This window comes from Antrostomus carolinensis, unplaced genomic scaffold (assembly GCF_000700745.2).
Source record: "Antrostomus carolinensis isolate BGI_N321 unplaced genomic scaffold, ASM70074v2 scaffold5394, whole genome shotgun sequence".
Taxonomy (NCBI): Eukaryota; Metazoa; Chordata; class Aves; order Caprimulgiformes; family Caprimulgidae; genus Antrostomus; species Antrostomus carolinensis.
Window position 1 is genome coordinate 20,135 of NW_010312754.1, and position 21,723 is coordinate 41,857.

Sequence of the window (21,723 nt, forward strand, 5' to 3'; positions counted from 1 at the left end):
GCAACACGCCCCTCATCTTCTGAATTAAACCTCTCTATTAAACTCTACATTAAAACCTAGAGATCTAGTAAAGTGCTAACAATTTAATAAAAAAACCCTCAAACTTCAGGGTCTTTTTTTTTTTTTTTTCTCTTAATTTTTATTACTTTATTCTATCAAAGCCTTGTGAACCTGTCTGGAGTCTCCCAGGTCACACTCACACTGAGCTATTACTGAAATAAAAGGCTGCACTGTTTTTTTTTTTCCTGGGATTTTTCCTATCTCTATAGTGCTATCACTGCAACTACTCACAGTGTATTCTTCAACATCCACTCCAGTGCTGTGATTTCTGGATGCGTTTTACTCTATTTTATATTCCTTAACTATGAAATTTCATTCACATTGACAACGTAGCTATATGAGGAAGTTACAAAGTCAAAGGGGCTGGATATTAAAATAATTTGTATTATTATTTAATAGAGTCACGGTCCCAGCATTGCCTAATAAGGTTAAGCTGCTAGCCAGAGCAACTCATCATCTGTCTAGGATGCAAATGGCATCACCGAATTACATTATCTTCTTTTTTTTCCCCCACTTCTCTTCCCAAAAATAAACTACAAAAAAAAAACCAAAAAACAAACCCAAAACCAAACAACTTTGAATCGCATAAAAGCTCTGCCTTCAAAGAGGGAAGAGAATTCAGAATGAAAGCTGAAAGGCAGACCCAAGCACATCGAAGTGGCGCACGCTTTTTGCAGTACATATGGCACCTGAGATCACCCACTGTTTGGGGATCTCGGTACCAGGGTGTGCTCAGGCTGGTGCTTCACCCTTAATTGGCTCAAAGCTGGACCCGATGGGGCTTGGCTGGTTGGTGCCACGGGTGTTAATGGGAGGGAGGCACGGGGCTCCCGGGTCCAGGCGGCTCCCACTCCTCCTGGGTGTGTTTTCCGCATGTGCTGGTGGGATTGCACAAATTTCCCGCTCGCCAAAGGGTCATAACTCATCCTGCGCACTCCTCACTGCAAATTTCTCTCCACTCTTAATTTTATCCCTTTTTGGGGAAGAAAAGGAGGATCAACATCTTTCATGCCAGCGGGGCCAAGGTCCCCAGCAAATAAAGATGCCCAAGAAGATCATTGCAAACACTCTCTGCTTTCAGTGCTGCACAAAATCAGTGAACACCTGCACGTGTTTTATAGAATCACAGACTGGTTTGGGTTGGAAGGGACCTTAAAGCTCATCCAGTTCCAACCCTGCTGCCATTGGCAGGGACACCTTCCACTAGACCAGGGTGCTCCAAGCCTCATCCAGCCTGGCCTTGGACACTTCCAGGGAGGAGCAGCCACAGCTTCTCTGGGCAACCTGGGCCAGTGTCTCACCGCCCTCACAGGAAATAATTTCTTCCTGATATCTAATCTAAATCTACTCTTGTCCAGTTTATAGCCATTGCCCCTTGTTCTATCACTACCTGCCCTTGAAAAAAGTCCCTCCCCAAGACTAGTTTGGAGCAGCTGCAGCTCCACACACCACGGTGGGTGCAGGTTTGTGTACTCTGCCTGTCAGTAGCTTCGCAGGCAATCCACACATTCTTACCACACAAGCCAAGGCTTCCCACAGCAGGTACAGAGCCAGACAGGGACCTGCAGACGGTACTGCTCCTTTGCTGGAGGAGGAACAACTCTGCTGCTGGCAATATGATGTCTTACACTTATTCAGGTGTTCCCAAGCTGTGCGTCAGGGTAGGCTACCCTGCTAGCCAGTCATCAAAATCTCTGCCTAGGCAAAAGCCACATACTCACATCCCTGGCAGAGGCCATGTGCCACAGGCAGGACATGCCAATGTCTCCCTGAGCTTTCTCCCCTGGGGAGGATCTCACTGAAAGAGCTACTGCAATGTTAGCTGCCTGGGGGGATGCAGTGGCCCATGGTCACAGTGATTCAGGAAGGAAGGTCAACAACACCTGTCCTGGTGGTACCTCTGAAACCAGGGACACCCCATGCTCAGAGCCTCAGTGGGTGCCCCCTTTCACCTCTAAGACAGGAGAGATCTAACCCTTGGGCACAACATTATACATCTGCAGAAAATGCTGCCTTTTGGGCAACCTGTCCTGGCTACATCCATCCCTGAGCTGGAAGATGCTGCCTATACAGGGTGCACCGGGATGCAGCATCCCATGTACCTGCACGCTGAGGAGTGAGCTCTGAACAGGGCCCTGGGTACACCATCAGGTTGGCTCTGAGTGCTGTAGATACAGCTCAGCAAGGTGCACAGTGCTCATTGGGAACTGTCAAAAAAAAACCCCAAAACCTGCTGCTTTGCAGGATTTTTCAGCCCTCGGTTTTCCCATATGAAAGCGCTTCTGCATAAAAAAATATAAAGGCAGAAGCACACACACACAAAACCACTTCTGTATGGATGCTTGTTCTCAAATACTTTTTTTAACTTATAAAATATTCTCTGCTTATTTCCATTTTTCAGAAAAGAAATGAAGTTGACATGTTAAAATCTGAGTTTCTATATAAAGCAGCTTAGTAAAACACAATATCCACACAGCGTGCTGCTTTTTTCTGTCCCGATTCCAGAGCCCTGTTAGTGCAAGGCAGTGACGGTATAACTGGATGCAAAGTTACTCAGTAAGATGCAATACAGTAAATGCATGCCATGGAATGCTTTGAGTATACTTGTCATTAGGTTGAATCAAAAGCTGTCACAAAGTGGGACTTCACAGACTTTAGTTGGCTCTTTTATAGCCTGCAAATTAAAAAAGAAATAGTTAAGAGGCTGCCTGGGTATCTCGGTCCTGAGCGTGGGAGGGAGCAGCTCCCCTGGTATCACTCCTGGGGTTATGCACTGGAGGAAATGCACTCCCTGCCCGAGTCCTGCTCAGCATTTTTGAATGCTGATATCATACATCCAGGGCGAGGTTTAAAGCAGCACCGGGAAAGGAAAGAGCCGCAGATCAAGAGAAACGAAGTGACCTGGGACGGCTAATCTCGCACGCACCGCTGGCCAGCGCAGGCAACGGCAGCAATTGTGTGGGGTTGGATTGCAGGGGGAGAAAAGGAAAAGAGGGATTGAAGGCGCTGCAGGAAATCAGACAACTCTTCATTGTCCGTGCAGGGGCCGTTGGCTCACCCCTGTGTGCACCCGGAGTTTCTTTGGGCAAAGACCCTTTGCACAGCCCGGAGGGAGGGAGCAAAGCCACCAGCAGCAGGATGGGGGTCAGCCCCCCACATCTGTGTGCACCAGGACGTCCTGGCCCTTCCCACGCCCCTTGCACCCCCTGGTCTCAGCTGGCACCCGCCTGGGTTGGGGTTCATGGGGAACACCAGCACCTTTGGGCTCTCCTGGCTGACGACCCACAAGACTGGAGCTCAAATTAGCTAAGGTCTCTTAAATGAAGCTGGAAGGCAACTCGTGCACAGGTATCAATGTGCAGAGACAGCTCCCAGCCAAGGAGCAGAGGGGTTACTCGCAAAAAGGCTCTCTCTGGATGCGGGATGCCTTGCTGCCTGCCATACAGCACGATGGCACCTCTTCCCCAAACCCTACCTTAGCTACTCATATCTACCAGGAAATAAATGATTTTTCATTCAGTGCCTGCCCTAAAAAAACCCCTTCCCGACACTCAAAAGCACTGTGTGGATGATGTGAGCAAGCCTATGCTGACCTTAACGTAACAGAGCAATCAGTCTGCCTTCTTAGAACGATTAATGGAAAATCTCCTCTGGAAAAGAAATCAAATTAACTGTCTTCAACCAAATGTCTACTGGAACATGAAAAGCTGTTCTGATAAAGACATTTAGGAGGGGAAAAAACCCCTTACGAGCATATAAAATCCAGTGACAGATCTAGGACTTATTTTATTAAGACTCTCCCTAAAATAAATTAAATGGAGCCTACTCAAACGAGCACTTCAGGAAAGAAACCTTGCTAAGGGGAACGCAGGAGAGGCGGGAGGCCACGGGCAAGTGCATGCTTGCTGCCGTGTGAAGCTCATGTATGAGAGTAAAAAAGGACAAGGGTTGGCTCCGAGGAGCGATGTCCTTGCTGAGCTCCTCTCCCCGCTCCTGTGCAGCTCTGAGCAGGCACATGGGAAGAAAAAAGAGGTTGTAGAAGGATGGTGCATCCTCAGAAAGAGAATCTGTCCCTTCCTAGAAGATGTACACACAATTGCCCTCACAATTTTATTTTTTTCCCCAGCAAAGGTCCCTGCAGTGGGACTGACTCCAGGTCTGGGTCCGAGTCCCGCCAAGCTGGCCAAGGGCTGCGGCAGCGTCTGCAGTGAAAGCTGTGCTGCTCCAGCTCCTCCAAAGATGCACGGGGAGAAAGAAAGCAAGCTGCACTTCCCCAAGATCAATCTGCCTAATTGTCTTCATTTCACAACTCACTCGGGAAGGGGAGGGAGAGGGGGAAAAAAAAGAAAAAAGGCAAAAAACAAGGCAGAAGAAATAGCTCAGTGGAGGCCATATCAGGATGGGAGTGGGAGAGAGTTAGTGCCCTAATGAGCAGTCTAGCTGCGTAGGAGGGAAACAGGTTGTTGTCTGTCTCAGAGAAAGCGGTGAGCGCGGCTGCAAGCAGATATTAGATGGGAGCCCGGCGCGCAGTCTGATATCCGTTTTTCCCCTGATCCTGCAACCCGTCCTCCTGTGAGTAATTCTAACTCACAGTGAGTAGCTCCACTGACTCACGACCAGGCTTTTGGGTTCGAGGAGGGGAAGGAGAAGGGAGGGTGAGAAGGGCTCTCTTCTGGCATTTCATTGTGCCGTGCAAGGCTTACGCTCTAGCAAGAAATGCCATGATCCTGCAAGCACGCCTTGAAGGAGCTGCCAAAATTCAAGTGAGTAACCCCACTGAAGGCAAAAGCTTTGATTTTAAGAATAAGTGAATGCCTAAGCATCTGCAAAGGACTTGCTGAATTAACTGATCTAGCTGCCAGTTTATCTTTTGTAATTTTTTCTGTATACTCAGGTGTGGTATCAGGCTCCAAACCGGCAGGTACTGAGACGTATGCTGAGCTGCCTGTGGATCCTACAGTAAACCAGTAAGAAGTGCTCCTGGAAATTTGTACAAGGATTTTGTTAAAGTCTGAGACTCGCACAGTGCCCTGCATCCTTATTACTCAGTATCTCTGATATTCAGAAGTAATTTACCAGTGAGGGGAGCGACCTTTGGAAATACAAGGACAGTCCTGAGTCGTATCCTCAGGCCTGGTGCTCCTGCTGGGCTGTGGGCTGGGGAGCAGCAACCGAAAATCCACCAGCTGCGACATCAGCCTCAGGGTATCACTGGGGCTTCCTAAAAACCCAGCTGAGCTGAGCCTGAGGGACAGGACCTGGCACTAGAGCCCCAGCCAAGGACCTGTGCTTGCCCGAGGGTGGTGGGAGGGAGGTCCTGGCTCCTCTAACAGTTGAGCCATGGCTCCTCCTTCACTGCCGAGAGAGGACCTGGCACGACTGATGATGCCCCCTCCCTGGAAGTGTTTAAGACCAGGCTGGATGAGGCTTTGAGCAACCTGATCTAGTGGAGGGTGTCCCTGCTGAAGGCGGGGGGATTGGAACTAGATGATCTTTGAGGTCCCTTCCAATCCAAACCATTCTATGATTCTATGATTCTATGACTGTCCCTCTGCACCGAGGATGGCACAGGGCAGAGCAAACCCCTGATCTTCACCATCGCCCTCCTCGCTATGCCAGCCCGGACCTGCCGATCCCACCCTGCCATCAAGATAAAGAAACTGCCTCCGTCTCGCAGAGATGAACGGGCTCGTGTTCTCATTTCAGGCAAAAATACTCCGTCTGGTATCCCGGCTGTGACACAGACCTTCGAGGAAGCCGAACATACACAGTGACAGTGAAGTGGTAAAACTGCCTTCTGCAAAAAGCACTGTGACTCCTGCCACCTCAGCGGGCTGTATCACTGCGTGATTAAGTTCTTACCAGACTTTTTGGTAAAGGCACCCTTCCTGATCTGATAACTGCCAAGGACAAGCCAAATACGCAGGGTCAATCTATGCACATTTAATCCCCAGAAGGCAGATTAAGTGTATAATTGACCCATATAATCCATGTATCATCTCCAGTGAAATGTTTTCTATGTCCGGTTTAGGCAGACATGAGGCCCATAAGAAAGCGATCAGAGACACAGTATTACCATTGCAGTGGATTTCATCAAAGTTAGAGATGGCTTTTTAATCACTGATCTCAGAGACTGCTAGATTTAAGCAGATGAACTAGCACTAAGCACATCTGTTTTAATCCTTATCTTCTACTCAGGCTGGTGTCTTCAAGAAGTACAAGGAGGAAAAAAATAAATTAATTTTTTTTTTTTTAGGTCCTTGCAATCTTAGGAGCTTCTCTTGGTGTTTTGATCTCTCATATCAAAAGCATGTTTTTGGTTTGTTTTTTTTTTTTCCTGTAAGATATTGAATTAATCATCAGAGAGAAAAATGCCATCTGCGCTATTTAGGGTGCATCAGGATGCTGGAATTCGCAGGATCTCGGGAAGCTCACTTGATGTTCAGTAGCCTTTTGTGTACGTGCTACTCGCCTGTGGCTCAGGAGGAAATATTCTTGCTCTATTTTACAATAGTGTTTACCAATTTGTGAGGAAGAAAGGTTGGCATTCACACTATTTACTAGTCAATCACAGACTTTCTGAATCACATATGTTCTGATGGGTTGAAACTTACACTGTGAGTACCTAAGGGTGTGTCTAAAGATACACACACGTACACACATGTACAAATAACTTCCACCAAAGGGCACGAACATTACAAATAAAACTCCCACTGCCTTCAGACAAAATTACAGACATATAAACTCTGATCTGATGAAATACTGAATGTCCCAAACCAAAGGGGACCTGAATTTTGCACGATTGGTTTGAAGACTCAAGATCACTCTGAAGGTATTTTTCCATGTTTAAGATACACCCGCCTGCCTCTGCTTCATCGTTCCTGTAAACAGACACATTCTGCATGTCAACTCTGCCCCCTTTCCAGGGAAAAAGTAATAAAATCTAACTTTCCATCAGGCACTACCAGAGTTTGTGATCCTTCTGCTTTGTGTACAAAGCATCACAGTAGTTTAAGTCCCAAAGCATGCAGCCATGCACGGGAACGCAGGGAGTGGGTGCTACGATGCTATCCTGAAACTCCTCTGTTAGCACTGCTCTCTAACAACGGGCTTTATTACAGTGTTTTAGCTTTAAATGTTATCAAATTAGTGAGCCAGGCCAAGTAAATAAGTCATGTTACCCTGCAGTAAACAGCACTGCCAAAAAGCTAGTTAGGTTTTGATTACCAGCAGAACTCCACGATCAATCTGTTCATTCAATGATCCCAAGAATACAGATTTTTAAAATTAAGATGACTCTATTTCAGGGGGGAGGAAAAAAAAAAACCCTGACTAATTTGCAGAATTAAGAGGATTAACACACAGACCACACAGAAATATTACAATAATCTTCCATAAACACCAGTATCTCTCAAAGAGCATAGCCCTGTTCTGCAGGTGCAAACAGGGAACGTGATGCAGGGGAAAAGAGATGGTTTCTGAGCTCAGAAATCATGGCAAATACCAAAAAAGCCGTATTAACCCAGCTCTGTTGGGAGATGGCCTAATGCACTCTGCAGCCTCTGCTCCTGGGAGGAAACAAAGGGGAAACGAATGGAAACGATGGGCAGGACTGTGGAGAAATGTGGGAATTGGGAAGAACCTGGGAGCTGCAACCACCATGGAACACGCAATAGGGAACCTTGCACTGTGCAAATCTCTTGCACTACTCACAGCAAATAATAAAATAAAAGGTCTTTTCCCAGCTGCACAGAAAGGGGATTTAGCCCTACATTGCGAGTGTCTCCAACGTGATCCCACAGAGACCAGAGGAACTGCCTGCAGGCAGATTTAAGCTGTTTACCTGCCATTGCTGCACATATTAACATATAACATCCTAAAACTGGACTAAGCTTGTGGCTGGGGTAAGCCAGCATTGCTGCACTAAACCAGGAGAGGAGCCGGCCTCTGAAGCGTTAATAATCTCATTGCCTGGAGAAACTCTGCAGCTAAGAGGATTGTTCCTCTGCCGCGCTGGGGGAAGTGAGAACAAAACCAGTACCAAGTCTAATTCAGCACTGTAAATATTATTTTTGATTATTTCTCTTCTCTTTCTTATTAAAAAGGTAGCTAGCACCTAAAATGTCCCTGGAAAATATGGCCATGGGTGCAGAGACCAAAGGAGCTTAAAGACCCCGTGGCCGCGCTGCTTTGCTGTGCAGGGTGAGGGGGGCAAAGGGCTGCAGGACTGTGGCTGAGATGGAGCTCAGGAACACAGTGCTAAGCAATTGCTCCTGTTCTTACTGAAATGCAGGTGAACACAGCACCGATTTAAACGGGGTCTAGGCCCAGGTAACCCCCACATACTCATAAACCCTGTGGCTTCCAACCCCAGCCATGCTGAGAGCTGACCTCAGGGGCAATTTGCTTCTTCAGCTGCAACCTGGCAAAGACAATACACAACCGTTCAAAACATAATTCCAATTTTTGGGTGGCTAGGGCTTGGCTCATCCCCTTCCCTCCTTGTGAACCAAGGGCCCCACAGCTCGCCCCGCGCACGGGCGCACACTCACATATGCGAGACACGAGGGAAGACACCGGTGGCATTGGGTCTCAACACTGTCCCACCAGTGCAGGAATGGGAACGGGAACAGCTCCTGCATGATGTAGCTCCTGCCTGCAGCTGGAGTGGGTCAAAACAGGCAGAGCAGTGTAAAAAACCCTACTCCAAATTATTTTATTCCACATGGACCAGGGAGACTTGAGGAAAGCAGGGAGGGCAAGAAAGTTTTGCTCTTTTTGCTTTCCACCAAGGTAGCTGCCTTTTTTAATTTTCTTTTTTTTTTTTTTTCATGTCAACTGTTAATTTGTTTAAAATATGGCTTGGTAAAACTAAGTCTGAGCGGATCAAACCAAAATCAATATTTGTGCTAATTCCAGCCTTTTGAAAATTTGGAAATAAAGGCCCAAAGGGTACAAACACACCAACTGTGAATCATAGGGAAAGGATGAGGGAAAAGGCAGTGTGGGCATTGAAAAGAACAGTCCAGATGAGTTCTGGAAATTTAACTGCTCATGGAATAAATTTCAACACAAACGAGCAATGCACTCGCAGGCCTGCTGCAGATGGAAGCGACAGTCTTTTGTTTTATGTTTTGTTTTTTCTCCCCATGCCTGCTTGATGGGTGATTTGCGTCTGGTGCTCTGTGCCGCAAAACTCTCCCCCGAGCGAGGATGCGCGGTGCCCAGAGGAGGCACTGCTGTGCTCCGTGCATGAATGAGGCATTCTCAGTGGATATGGGTCATGCTAGTAGATGTACACAGTAAGATTATTTGATTCTAATTCATGCCACTTGATATAATGTGATAAAACATTTGACATGAGAGATAAGTTCCATTTTAATCCGATAAGGTACAAGGGAAAGAAAGAGTGGGGATTGTAAAGGAGGAAGAGGTTTCTAAGGGACAGGTAATGCGCAGAAAGAGAGGTATCGAGTGGAGGAGGAGTTTGGCTGGGGAAAAAAAAGCAGCTTTCCCTGCACACTGAGGAAGCAAACGAGCGAGTAAAGAAAGCAAGGAAGGTTGTTACAGTTCCAGAGCTGGGAGACTGAGAAATGGCACTGCTGAGAGATGACAGGAAGGAAAGTAGGAACAGAAGCTGCTTCAAACAGAAATTGATATATGGACAAATACCCTAAAGGAGACTGAAACACTAATGCTACAGGCTGGCTGTCAACAGAAAACCTTCGCTATAGAACAGCTACGAGGACAGAAAGGCTATAACACAACAAGAGCAACAAAAACAGAGAGATCGGTTAACATGCATCCAAATCCAAAACAAACGGGCATCACAGGTCACTGTTCTCTTACAGTCCAATGAATTTATCTGGTGCAACAGAAAAATAGCTCTGAACATCTGGGTCAGTTCCTACCATGCCACCCTCATCAAGGAGACCATGTCTCAACTTTACCTTTGGTGTCAGACACCACAACATGGTCCTCCTGAAATATGAAAGTCTGTTCCTAATCATCGGCTCTGTTTTGGTTATTTTTCAAATTTAAAAATTAGTACACTTAATTCACTGTCAGTTTTGGAGTGCCTGTCAATGAAATGCACTGCAAAATGTGCAGAAGAGATGGCCCTTAGCAAGCGCATCTGCCAAAAACCCGGCTCAAATTTGAACAGTGAGAACAATGACCAAGATGTTCTGTTACAGAGAGATTTTCCACAAGCTTTAACATAGTAAAGAGCTCTCTTAGAAGATGCTGTTCCCTTAAAATCCACACACAGACAGACCAAGACACAGTAGACTAGAGGTTTAAAGCAGGCAGAGAGCAGATACGAGCCTTAGTCAGAAAGAAAGGAAAGATTTATTTATTTTTTAAAGCTATAACCAATAAATTTTCTCAAAATGTGACTTATCCTCCTGTCTTATTTTGTCACATTTTGGGTCTCTCCTGCTTGGTGTCCAAGGAGGAGAAGGCATTTACTTACATCAAATAACCTTTCTATATACATCTCCTCATTGACCTTATCACGCAGGACATCCTGAGAGTGGCGGACAAATGTCACATAGGCATCAGCAACATCCATCCCCGGCTTCTGCATGGGGGAGAGAAGAGAGAGAGAGAGAGAAACATGAATAGCGGCTCAGGGGGCAGCTCCTCTGTGCAGCCTCGTTGCTGCTTTTCCTTCTCCTCCATCTCCTGCTGTCCTCCTGCAGCTCGCCCTCTCCTTACCTGATGGACACCGAGTCCCGCTGCTTTGCCCAGCAAAATACTGTCTGCAGCACAAGATCATGCACAGACACTCAGTCTTTCTCTTCTTTCACCTAGAGCAAAGCCAGTCAGAGGAATAAAGCTCTTCCTCAACATACCAATGCTGGGAAGTTGTCTTGCTACCTTTGGTGCTGTTGACCCAATGAATGAACCAGCAAGTCAGGCTGGGGATTTCTTGTTTTCTTGGGTCATCTTCTCTACACAAGCCCTCTGGTTTCTGAGGGTAGAAAGCTAACAGCCAGAGCTGGGCTCTTGGTTCTTCTTCTACGCTGGGAGGATGTCTGCAGTAAGCAGCTGGTGTTGCAGGAGGGATGCCAAAAGCACCTTGCTTGTTCTGTTTAGACCCCTGACTTTAGCTCACATTTAGTGTTGCTCTCAAGAATAAATTGGGGAAATGGTACATCAGGGAATGTATATCTAAATGAATGTTTAAGCCACTGCTAAACTGCAGGAAGTCTCCCTGTGCTGTCACACCTCTATGGCTCTCTGCAGCATTTGATTGTAAACAGCAACCTACAAGCGTGCAAGATTTTGGGGTAACAGCATTTCTCTAAAGCAAATGGGAACGGAGGCAGGTGGAAGGGAAAATGCTTAAAAAAAAAAAAAAATCCTGTTTGAGTTCACATTGCTTGATATACTGGAATCAAACTTACCTCAAAGGAAACCTATTAAAATACTGTAACAGGAGTCATTACATGAGCTGCCACAAAATCTTAAATTTCCATGGCACATTGGAAGTTTGTTAATAACTAGTGTCATTAGTTTCCATTACTGTGATTTACCTCAGATCACAGAGTATCATTTCTCTGCAAGATACGATTGTCAGTCACTGTAAATTGAAGTTAGTTAACACATCTGTGTAATTTCCAGGGTGAAAATGAGGACAGTTTGGAAAGCAGTAGGAAGGGAGTTTTTTAATACAAAGCAAACAATTATCAAGCAAAGGGCCGGTGCTTGGCCCTTGGGAAGCCAGTAACATTTCTTAACACCTACTGCAACAATGACAAGGTATTAATTTGAAAAACAATGAGGACAACACAAATGTGGCAGTAGTCAAGTGTTACACTTTCAAGCAATTTTCAAGACGCCGATCGTGCCCATTTCAAGGTGGCATTAAATGGATTGGTTTGTACCCAGACAATTGCAACGGCATTTGCAGAATTAGATCTAACTGATGGTTTTCTGTTCAACACTAGGATTTCCCCTCTGTCCTCTAAAAGAGGAGCCTCTAACAAAACAGGGTTTTTTTTTTTCTCCTTTCCCCAGAAAGGCAGTGGCTCACAGACCATGGGGCATCCTCCCACAAAGGTCTAGGAGCCCTGTGGGGCTGGTGGTTGATTTCATAAAAAATTTTGGGGCTGTCAAGAAAGCTGTTGTAATGTGGCTTCATTTCCAGGGGGAGGTGGGGAAACAATCAAAAAATAACCCAAAATAAATTATTTCTGCTCTATTTTACACATGAACCAGAGTGCTTGACCGGCTCTGAGGATGGGAACAGACCCTGCTCCTCCTGCGTGGCCGCAATGCTGAGGACCTCCCAAGGGTCTCCCAGGTACAATGAGAAAATGCTTTTGGAAAAGCTTAAAAGGGTTATACAGTATTTTACTGAGGTTGCTTCTCTAGAGATGCTTTACTTTCCAGGAATGTAAAGACCTCAGAAAAGGCCACACTTTGCCCTGAAAGTCACTTATAATAAATGTTCTGTGCTCAAACTCCTGATGACTAAATACTTAAGATGCACTTGAACGACTAGGAGTTTCAGCTGAAGGATCTCCACATTTTCTAGGGCTAGAAATGAATTCTGAGTGTCTCTTTCTAATGGTCTCAATACCTTGTTTCTGTTACTCTGAGACAACAGGATGCTGATCTTTGCATTGGGGTATTTTAAACCAAGCAAGATCTCTTACTGTTCAAGAGTTTGTCCTCTTGAATGGAGGGATGGCAACACTGAACACAGATGACATGGTCCAAGATGTCTGATAAATTTATCACATTATCATGTGAGAGCATGCAGAGCAATGACATCTGCATTAAATGTACATATATATATATATTATATGTACAGGTCAAACTCAACTGAGTTATACTTGATTTACACTGCCCAGTCTAACTGGATGCAGGAACTGGTGTGGTATATTAAGATCTACTGTTTTTTAAATTTGTAATTATTCAGGATCTTTCTGCCTGTAAATGTTACAGTAACCCCTTATTCCAGCCAACACTCACATATTACACTTCAACTCAATTTAAATGTAAATTTCTGGCAAGTTAAGTGCTCTGTCTAAGAACGTTAAGGGCTCTTTTCCTTATGAATCAAGGTCTAATTAGAGGAGACGATGTACAGTTTTCCTATACCAATTACAGAAAAATGGAAAAAATTATTTTCATTAACAATTTCCCAAACACATGTTGCTAGCTCATCACCATTTCCCCAAAGTAATAAAAAAGTCATTTTCCGAAAGAGTAAAATAAATCAACAATTAGAAGAACAAAAATAAAATAGATTAGCTAATGTGTTAGATGTGTGTTGGCTCAGTTCTAACATGTCTGGACCTTTTTGTTTGGAAATTATACTGTATTTGTACAAGTCCAAATGAAGAATTAACAGAATGCACTGCTCCCATTTTTTTTTTTAAATGTGATTCAAGCCAATTGCATAAATATGGTACCTTTTTGACACCATCTGCAAATTATTGCCTAAACAGCCTCGTAGGTCTCCATAAGAGGGTAACTGCTCATTATTAACGTCATGGAGATATTCTTTCCAGTTCAAATGTTAGAAGTGTGAAGGCCCATGGTTCAATCTGGGCTGTTAATGCATAACGTGGGTTGCTACACATGCCATAAAGCAAAACATGATGCAAATTACTATGACAGAAGTTGTTTAAATTGTGCTTACGGGTACATCCACGTATTTGGAAGCAGCCTTCACCTGTAAAAGGAACAAGAAGAGAGTTTACACCACCAGCACATGTTCAGGTCATTGCTATTTCTTTAAACACCTGTAAGAGCTTCTCCAGCCAAGATGTGGGACAACATGATGGTGAGAGGGGGGAAAAAGGGTGATAAAAACTACGTTTCCTGTCTAAAAGAATAGGCAAAGGCGGTATTTTTGTTGTTGTTGTTTTGGAGAGGTAACTTTACTGCTGCTACAGCTCTAATAGCAACAGATGATAGTGTGGGAGTTGTGCTTCTCCCTCTTCTACTTCAGCGCGCGGGGGAAGATGGGGTTTGTAAGTAGACATCGTTATTTTCTTTGGAGGCCTCGTTCTCTGCCCGATGCCACGTGCCTCTGAAGGCAGCGGGTGTCTCTCCTGTCAGGTGCCACATTCTGGGGACAATAGGAGCTCCCCTAGCAGCGAGGACACGATGGCATGGCGAGGCAGGCAGGCACCTGCACCAAGGTGGCCACAAGGAAGAACCCAAAGGACCCTAATTTTGCCCCCTGCCCATAGTCCCGGCTGTGCTTCCCCCAGCTTCACAGGCTGCAGCTTGGGATGTTATTTTCCTCTTTTTTGCTGGCCCTGATGCTGGCAGGAGCTCGCAGACCATGTTAGGGCAGCCTGTTCACGCCATGCCACAGAGAAGTGCCCCAAAGCTTCTCTGCTTCCCAGACTATGAACAGCTACATTAGTCTCCTATGATTTTTGCCCCCCTTCTAAAAGATGTTATTTAAGGGAGGGTACCAGAGGGTGGATGCTGACCTCAGCTGGCAGGGGCTGCAAGACCCCAAATTTACTTTCTCTCTGGTTTGCCACACAGCAGGGTGCATATTGCCTGGCTCGGGAGGTGGGGTGGCTCCAACGTCAGGGCCAACTTTTCCAACTGAGCAGTGCCCAGCTGGCCAGAGAGACCTTTTTCCCACTGTAGCATAAGGCACCGTGTCTAGAAAGAGTACGGCTGGGATTTTCCACAACGCTTCTGCTTTTAATTAGGGTAAGCGTTGCCGGCCATCTTTGTTTGGGTGTAAAAGCTCACCTGCTTTTAAATATTTCTAAAGCTACCATTAAAACAGCCTAAATATAACACGCACACAGTTGCATCTTGGGATGAATAAATTATGTGTCCCGAATGAGAGAATGAATGTATGTGTGAGACAGAATGTGAGAGTGGGTGGAAGCACTCATATGGTGTGTGTGGGGGGTGCATAATTAAGCACAATGAGGCGATACAAAAGACCAGACTGGTGGTAATTGCCGAGGTGAACGCTGCAAGTATTGGCAGCGCCCGGGCTGCCGAGTCGAGGGGCAAGAACAGAGGGAAGGGCAGGAGGAGGGTGCTGAGCGCCTGCACTGGGGTCTGGCTCTCTGAGGGGATGGAGGAGGACGGGGCACGTCCCAGCACAGGAGTTTACAAAGGAGGGAGCAAAATCAGCGCCAAGTGAAGAGCAAATGCTCCTCTCTCCTCCAGGTATCCGTGTTCCCAGCTGGTTGTCTGGACACCTCACCCTTTCACTGCATTTATCCTCACAACTTTCTCAGGAGGCAGCGAAGCGCTATCCCTTGATCCTGCGAGCGGGAGCAGAGGAGCCTCAGCCTCCACGCGTGAAGGCAGCTGGAGCCCGGCCAACAGCGGCAGCTCTGGAGCAGCCAGCAGTCACGGCACACCCACACCAGCGTGGAGCAGCCACGGGCAGGGCTATCCCTTGCTCCAAACAAGCTCTTTTTCTGAGCAGCAAAGCTAAACAACCAGGAGGAAAGCTTGGAAAATGATGCTGCTCAACAGCCCACAGATCCGAAGGTGGGGTCCATGCTCAGGGCTGCACCATGCCATGCACCTGTGTCTTCAGACATCACACAGGGCATGAAGTAATACAGCAGCACCCCAGGAAACCTGCAATCTGAGCGTGGATTTAGCACTCTTAGGTCCAGATTAGCATCACTGTCTCAAGCTGCCTTCTTCCTCAAAGCCAAGAGGCGACAAGAATAACTCAGTCGGCTTCCTGCGATCTCCCCCTTCCACCCACAAAAAAACTGAGCTGCTTCTCCTGCCCACTCCCCTTTAATCAGAATAATTACTTGTTTTTCTTTAAACTCAAATTTGGCTATGTTTAGTGAAATTTCCAAACTGCCGGATGTTGTGTGATTTTTGATAGGCTGCCGCTTTTCACAAAGTATGTGACTTTGCCATGAAACGTCTCAGTTTACCATACAAATTCTGCGCAGAACAAAAATAAGATCTTTTACTTCTGTCTCCCTTGGGTAATATGCAGCCTTTAGTTTTAATTGCTGTAGGTGTAATTCTCCACCTACAGAGGCCATCCAGATTAAAGGGAATTTTAGCAGCTGTCATTCCTGTGACTCAATGGATCTGCACATGCAGACGCCCAGCCAGGGCCTGGGCTGCCACCGGGATGCACTTAAATGTAGCAACAAACAGAAAAAAAAAAAGTCTGGCCAAATTTAGAAGGGTATTTTCCTCTCAAAGTGCTCTGCAAGGAGAAGTGGCTAGTGAGAATTTATTAGGACAACAGATGCATTAATTTTATCTTGAATTTCGAGGCAAGAATTGGAAATGAGGATATCCTACTAGGTGATAAAACTGTCTGTCACAAGACCCCCGATTACATGTCACTTGCAGAGCGCCTGGAAAACAGGCGATGCAAGAAGATGGTGGAAGGGGGTGGGAGACTAATGCTTTCTAGAGCTCGGCAGCTTGGACCATCACACTTTGTTGTATTTGTTCAGACAGGGAAAACGTGGGAGGTGGTGCAAGCATGCTGTAACAAGAGAGAGTTTCTCTATTTATTGTTGCAAAGACTAAACACAGCAAATCCCATTACTACTGCAGGGAAAGGACTTTCTAAGCCCAGCATCAAAGGGGTCAGGGCTGTTCCTCAGCCTCCTCTTGTGGCTGGTACTGCCCAGTGGCTCCCAGTAAACAAATGGGACAAAATGAGAAACATCCCTTGCTCAGTCAGAAAGGAGCAATCCTGCTCCTCCACAGTGTGCCCAGCCTCCTTGCTGGGGACAAGGGCTCAGCATCTTCCTGGGGACGTGCACACACCACGCACAGGAACTATTTGGATGCACACCCCTTCTCGGCTGGAAACTCAGATAACTGAAGCTGTGGAGCTGGGATCAAAGGCTGCGGGGCCATCGGAGTGGGACAGACTGTGCTGCTGCTGCTGGGGCAGTTAGTGTCAGAAAGTGTCAGAAGAGCAGCAGAGCAAGGGTGCTGGACCCCATGGACCTGCATGCTGCCTACTCATGGGCACCCAGAGCCTGAGCACGGCCAGGGTGTTCACTCAGCAGTCAAAGGGAGCACCACTCAGCAGCATAAACAGTGGGGATGTGGTGGGAGCAGCAGCATCAACCGAGGAACAGCTTGGATTCACGGAGAAGGAAGGGCTGCACGTTACACTGTCTACCCGGGCTGATGCTGGTACTTCCGATGCCTGAAAAGCTGCCGCCTCCACATCCTCTGCTGCTGGCACGCGAGCATCACCTAACCCTCAGCAGCACTGGAATGAGGGAAGGTACCCACCCCAAGCCATCCCCTGCATCCCCCCCATGCCGGGCATAACCATGCAGGGGTTATGGTGGGAGAAGAGCCGCGTTGTGGGGCAGCGAGTGGGACACCCTTCCTTCCCCTCCTTCTCTGAAGAACAAAGTGCCTCCAGCACACCTGCAGAGTTGTGACGCTCGGTTAGAGCCCCGTGGCAGTTCAGATAAGCTGCCAGACTGTGTGTGCACACAGCTGCCTGTGAGCAGAATTCCTTGCCTCAGCTGCTGAGCTTTCCTACACCCATTCTTACCATCCTTGTTTCCAAACAGCTCCTACAAAACTGCCTTGAACTCAGCAAAATGGGCCCCAAAGTAGCAAACAACAGACAAATATGAGCAGCTAAGACAGCTCCTGAAGGAGATTTTGGAAAGCCTTCCCAGTTTGCAGCGTAATGACTTCTGACTCCTGCCCAGTCTCTGTGAATAAGTGAGTGCAGGATGGGCTGCACAGGTGGGCAACGGGGCCAGTGGGTGAAAATGTGGGTGAAAACATTACTGCAACTTTCCAAGCAAGCCCAGACACGTGCATTTGGGTGCACACCTGTCTGTGAGCTGAGTGAAGAGAAGCCACACTTGCAAACAGACACTCTCGTAAACTTTCTGGCATGCATTTTCGGAAGACCTTTGAAAATCAGCTGCTATGCGTTTGTCCTAAGAAACTGTCACAACACTTTCCTGGAATATAGCTCAGATTGCTAAACCCTTGTGGATACTGAGGCCAATTTTGCACAGATACTGTTCTTTTCCCATACTTTTTTTCTAGGAAATAGGTAATGGGATGAGCTGTAGATTGGAGCTGCAACATTAAGGAGAAATGTGTCATGAGGGGCAACTTGTGCTGTGTAACCTCATGGTACTTCTCCTATCTTGTTCTCTTTTAGAAACACAAAGGCACTCCTTACATCTCCCTTACTGTGTTTTTTACTTCTTAAGATGGTCACTGTTGACCAGAATAATGAAAGCAACACACCTGTCATGCAAGGTGGCAATGAAGCGACTTCTTTAGTTAAGAGAAATTGCATGTACAGTGCAATGATTTTTTTTCACCTTCATGCACATCCTGAACAGAATAAGCTCCACCAGCCTAAATGATGCCTAAAGATAACTTTACACTGTGCTACAACAAGATGACTTATGCATCTTGGGTGTTTATGTACTGAATATATGCACATAGGCTGTATATACATGTGGGGGTTACAGTGTTCAAACATCACAGAATGGCAGAATCATTATGTAGCTGATCTAGTCCTGGGAGAGCAGGAGATTACAACTCGGGGGGAAAATAAAAAAAAAAAGAAGAAAGGAAAATATTGTCTGTACTTACAGTAAATGAGAGGAAAGAAGAAAACAAAGTTCCTTCATCATATCTAGACAGTTTGGCCAAGACTCCTTCCAAAATGGTGACAAACTATGAAGACAAAAAATACTGCGGTTATTTTTAATCATTGAACAAGGGTGTAAAAATCAGCATCAGCTTCAAAGAAATCAGTGGAGCTCTCAGCATCACCAAAGGAGCAGATAACCTGTCCCCGAGCACAGCGGGCTGGGGAGTGGGGAGAAAGGAGCGTTGCCTTTCAGGTGCTACATCTCACACAGTGGGAGTCACCTCTGGTGTCAAGGGTGACACTGGGGACAGGAGGTGGGTGCAGTGTGTAGGAAAGCACGGCCTTTCTGGCTGGGGAAGCTGGTGGTTTTCACTCCCAGTACGCGGTGTCAAGCATGCAGCTAGCTGGGTATTCTTGCAGAAGAATCGAACTGGCATATGTTGGCAGATTATGTTTAAAGGTCTCCACTGTATAATAGGGATGACTTGTTCTCAGAAAGTTTGAAACTAGAGGAAAACACACCCCACCATCTCTCTCCCTACGTACCAATTTCCCCTGTGTTAGCACAGCAGATCAGACCTACACAACAACCCAAGGGAAATGCTGGCAGCTGAGCTAGAGGAGTCGACTCTGATGAAAAACAATTTCCAAACAATTAAACCTGACATTTTGGAATGCATTTCCCACTACTGTCACCTCTAAATTAATTTCTTAGAAGAGCATATGGTGATCTTGCACAAGTTATTCTGTCCGCACAACCTTCTGCGTAGGAGTGGTGACCACGTCTGCGTGCCACCCCAACATCTACGCACCAGCATTTAGCGGTGTCACCCCTGGCTGCAGCTACCCTCAGTGCTGTGGGGTGATGCTGACCACGGGGTGTTACCCCTTCAACATAACACCCATTCCTTAAAACCACTTCTGGCCCAGTATGGCAATCCTGCTAGCAGCGTATTATTATCTCACGCAGTTCCTAATCATCAAAGAGTCACCATGAAAGGACGGGGAGATGTATGATCTTGCCTGTGAGAAACAAGAAGCCAATTCAACATCTTAATGTGTCACATTTTAATGGAAACACACATATTAAAAACGCAATGTTAACAGTGAATCACTTCACCTGAAGCTGAAGGTTACCTTTGCCACTAGGAGTGTTATCATTTCTTTGACGGTTTCCTCAATTAGTTCATCTATTTTTGAATGGTACTGGTGCTAAAGGAAAAGAAAAGGAGAGGGGGAGGAAGATATTAGCACTAATCATAAGCAAGAGCTCTGTGGTTGTCAGCCTCTTCCCTTGGTAAACCACAATATGCAGCAGTATTAAACCAAAGAATTATGCAGCTTATTACCCAGTGCTCTGCTATAGTGGCCAGTGATTACTTACACTTCTAGGAGGGACCTTGAATTCAGGAGAATCTTACATCAGTTTGTGAAGCATGGGCAAACCCTGCCCTCTTCTGTGTGCCCACAGCTCCGGGAGCCATGGGCACGTGTCAGAGGGGAGGCTCTGCCATGCCCGAGAGCACCAGCACCCAACGCTCCTGGACACCCTGAAGTCCTTCTGCTTCACTTCTGCGGGCGTTATTTTCACATGGATCACACCTGACAATGAGATTCGTCTGCTGCTGGAGGGAAATGGGCAGCCCTTGCCTAGGGCACCGCAAACCAACAGCCCTGGAAAGGGGAGTGGGGAGGATTTGCTGCACCAGGGGAGTTTGCAGAGGGTTGAAGCACCGGAGATGATGCTGTGCACTTCCCATCTCCTGCAGCAAAGCACATGAACGCGTGTTACACCCTGGGTTCAGCAGGCACATGGTTCAAACTAACCACTCATGGAAATGCTTTGCTCAGTGACAATAAGATAAGATTTTAAAACCCCCGACAAACCAAGATGAGTCTTTTTGTCCCATGCAAAAGCCAGCAGGCAGCGCAGCCCCGAGCCCTGGGTGTTAGCAGATCCCACAGCACGAGCTCAGCACCGGCTGACCAACACCGGCACCTGCGGCATCAGCATTTCTGAGTCTTCAACCCAATTTCTGCACATGCCAAACCTTACTTAGCTTGGGAGCTCTGATGCAATCAGCTGCAATATGGCTAGAATAGGTACTAAAATACAGTCTTCTACTAATTTAGAAAAGACCTGTTTCCAATACAAGATTTAATTAGTGAAAACATACAGTATATTCTTATTTTCAATGGACTGAGAAAATACTGATTATGACTGCTTTCCAACACAAAACATTTGATTTTTCAGTCAAACATTTCAAGCACTGGTGCTAGTCACTATATTCATTACCACTTGGCATTAATATTGTTTTAAAATGTTAACATCAAATCACATTGAAAGAGACAGATCTGCTTTAAATACTAATCAGACTTTGGGAAGGAAGACTGTGAGGGTTTTACAAATGCTAGATTTTGGTCTCAGTGTGTGATCAGTAGTCTCTAAACTACTCTACAGTTTGGGGATTTATTTCTTCTATGACAGTAACATATTAATACAGGAAGTTGGAAAAAAAGAAAATAAAAGTAGGATACACTTACCCACTCTTTAGCAAACTTTTCAGATGATTGGGGACAGAAATAAAGAGGAAAGTGAAAAAGAACATACAAAGATAAACAAATAAACCAAAATCTTTAAAAAAAGGGACATATGAGAACAGCAGCATCATGCACAGAAACAATAAGCAATGGAAAATGAAATGTGATAAAAACCTCCTTTCACTGAAATACCAGAGATGGCTACCTGTACTATTTACAGGCAGTAAAAGAGGGGAAAGGGATGGGATTGTACCTAACTGCTGACAGTCTTTCAGGGTTTTATTTTGCTCTGAAGAGGAGGTGAGTGGCTATTGACAGGCAGGCTCAGCATCGGGGCAGCTGCACACCCTTCACCAGAGCTGGGTGTGCCTGAGGGGTGAGGGCAGGCAGGGCAGGGCTGTGCGGGGCAGCACATCCTGGCCAAAGTCCCTGCTGGGGCCACTCAGAGCCTCACCCCGGGCAGGAGGACAGGCTGGCACTGCCACATCATGGGCTGTGATCTGCTGGGCCCACTCAGAGGGAAACACAGACAT

General features: G+C 46.3%; 1 protein-coding gene across 7 annotated transcripts in view; it reads right to left on the reverse strand.

Annotated features, from left to right (window-relative positions):
• CADPS (calcium dependent secretion activator) overlaps window positions 1–21,723 on the reverse strand; it is a 176,209-nt gene that overhangs the window by 11,812 nt on the left and 142,674 nt on the right. For 6 of the 7 annotated variants that reach the window (XM_029084776.1, XM_029084775.1, XM_029084770.1 and 3 more), the window contains 4 exons: window positions 19,787–19,861; window positions 18,649–18,732; window positions 13,718–13,750; window positions 10,535–10,642 (listed from right to left, as the gene is read on the reverse strand). In XM_029084776.1, the coding sequence (XP_028940609.1) occupies window positions 10,535–10,642; window positions 13,718–13,750; window positions 18,649–18,732; window positions 19,787–19,861 (300 nt within the window). Of the gene's footprint in view, window positions 1–10,534; window positions 10,643–13,717; window positions 13,751–18,648; window positions 18,733–19,786; window positions 19,862–21,193; window positions 21,209–21,723 lie in introns of all 7 variants that reach the window. The other variant, XM_029084774.1, reaches the window with a different exon arrangement.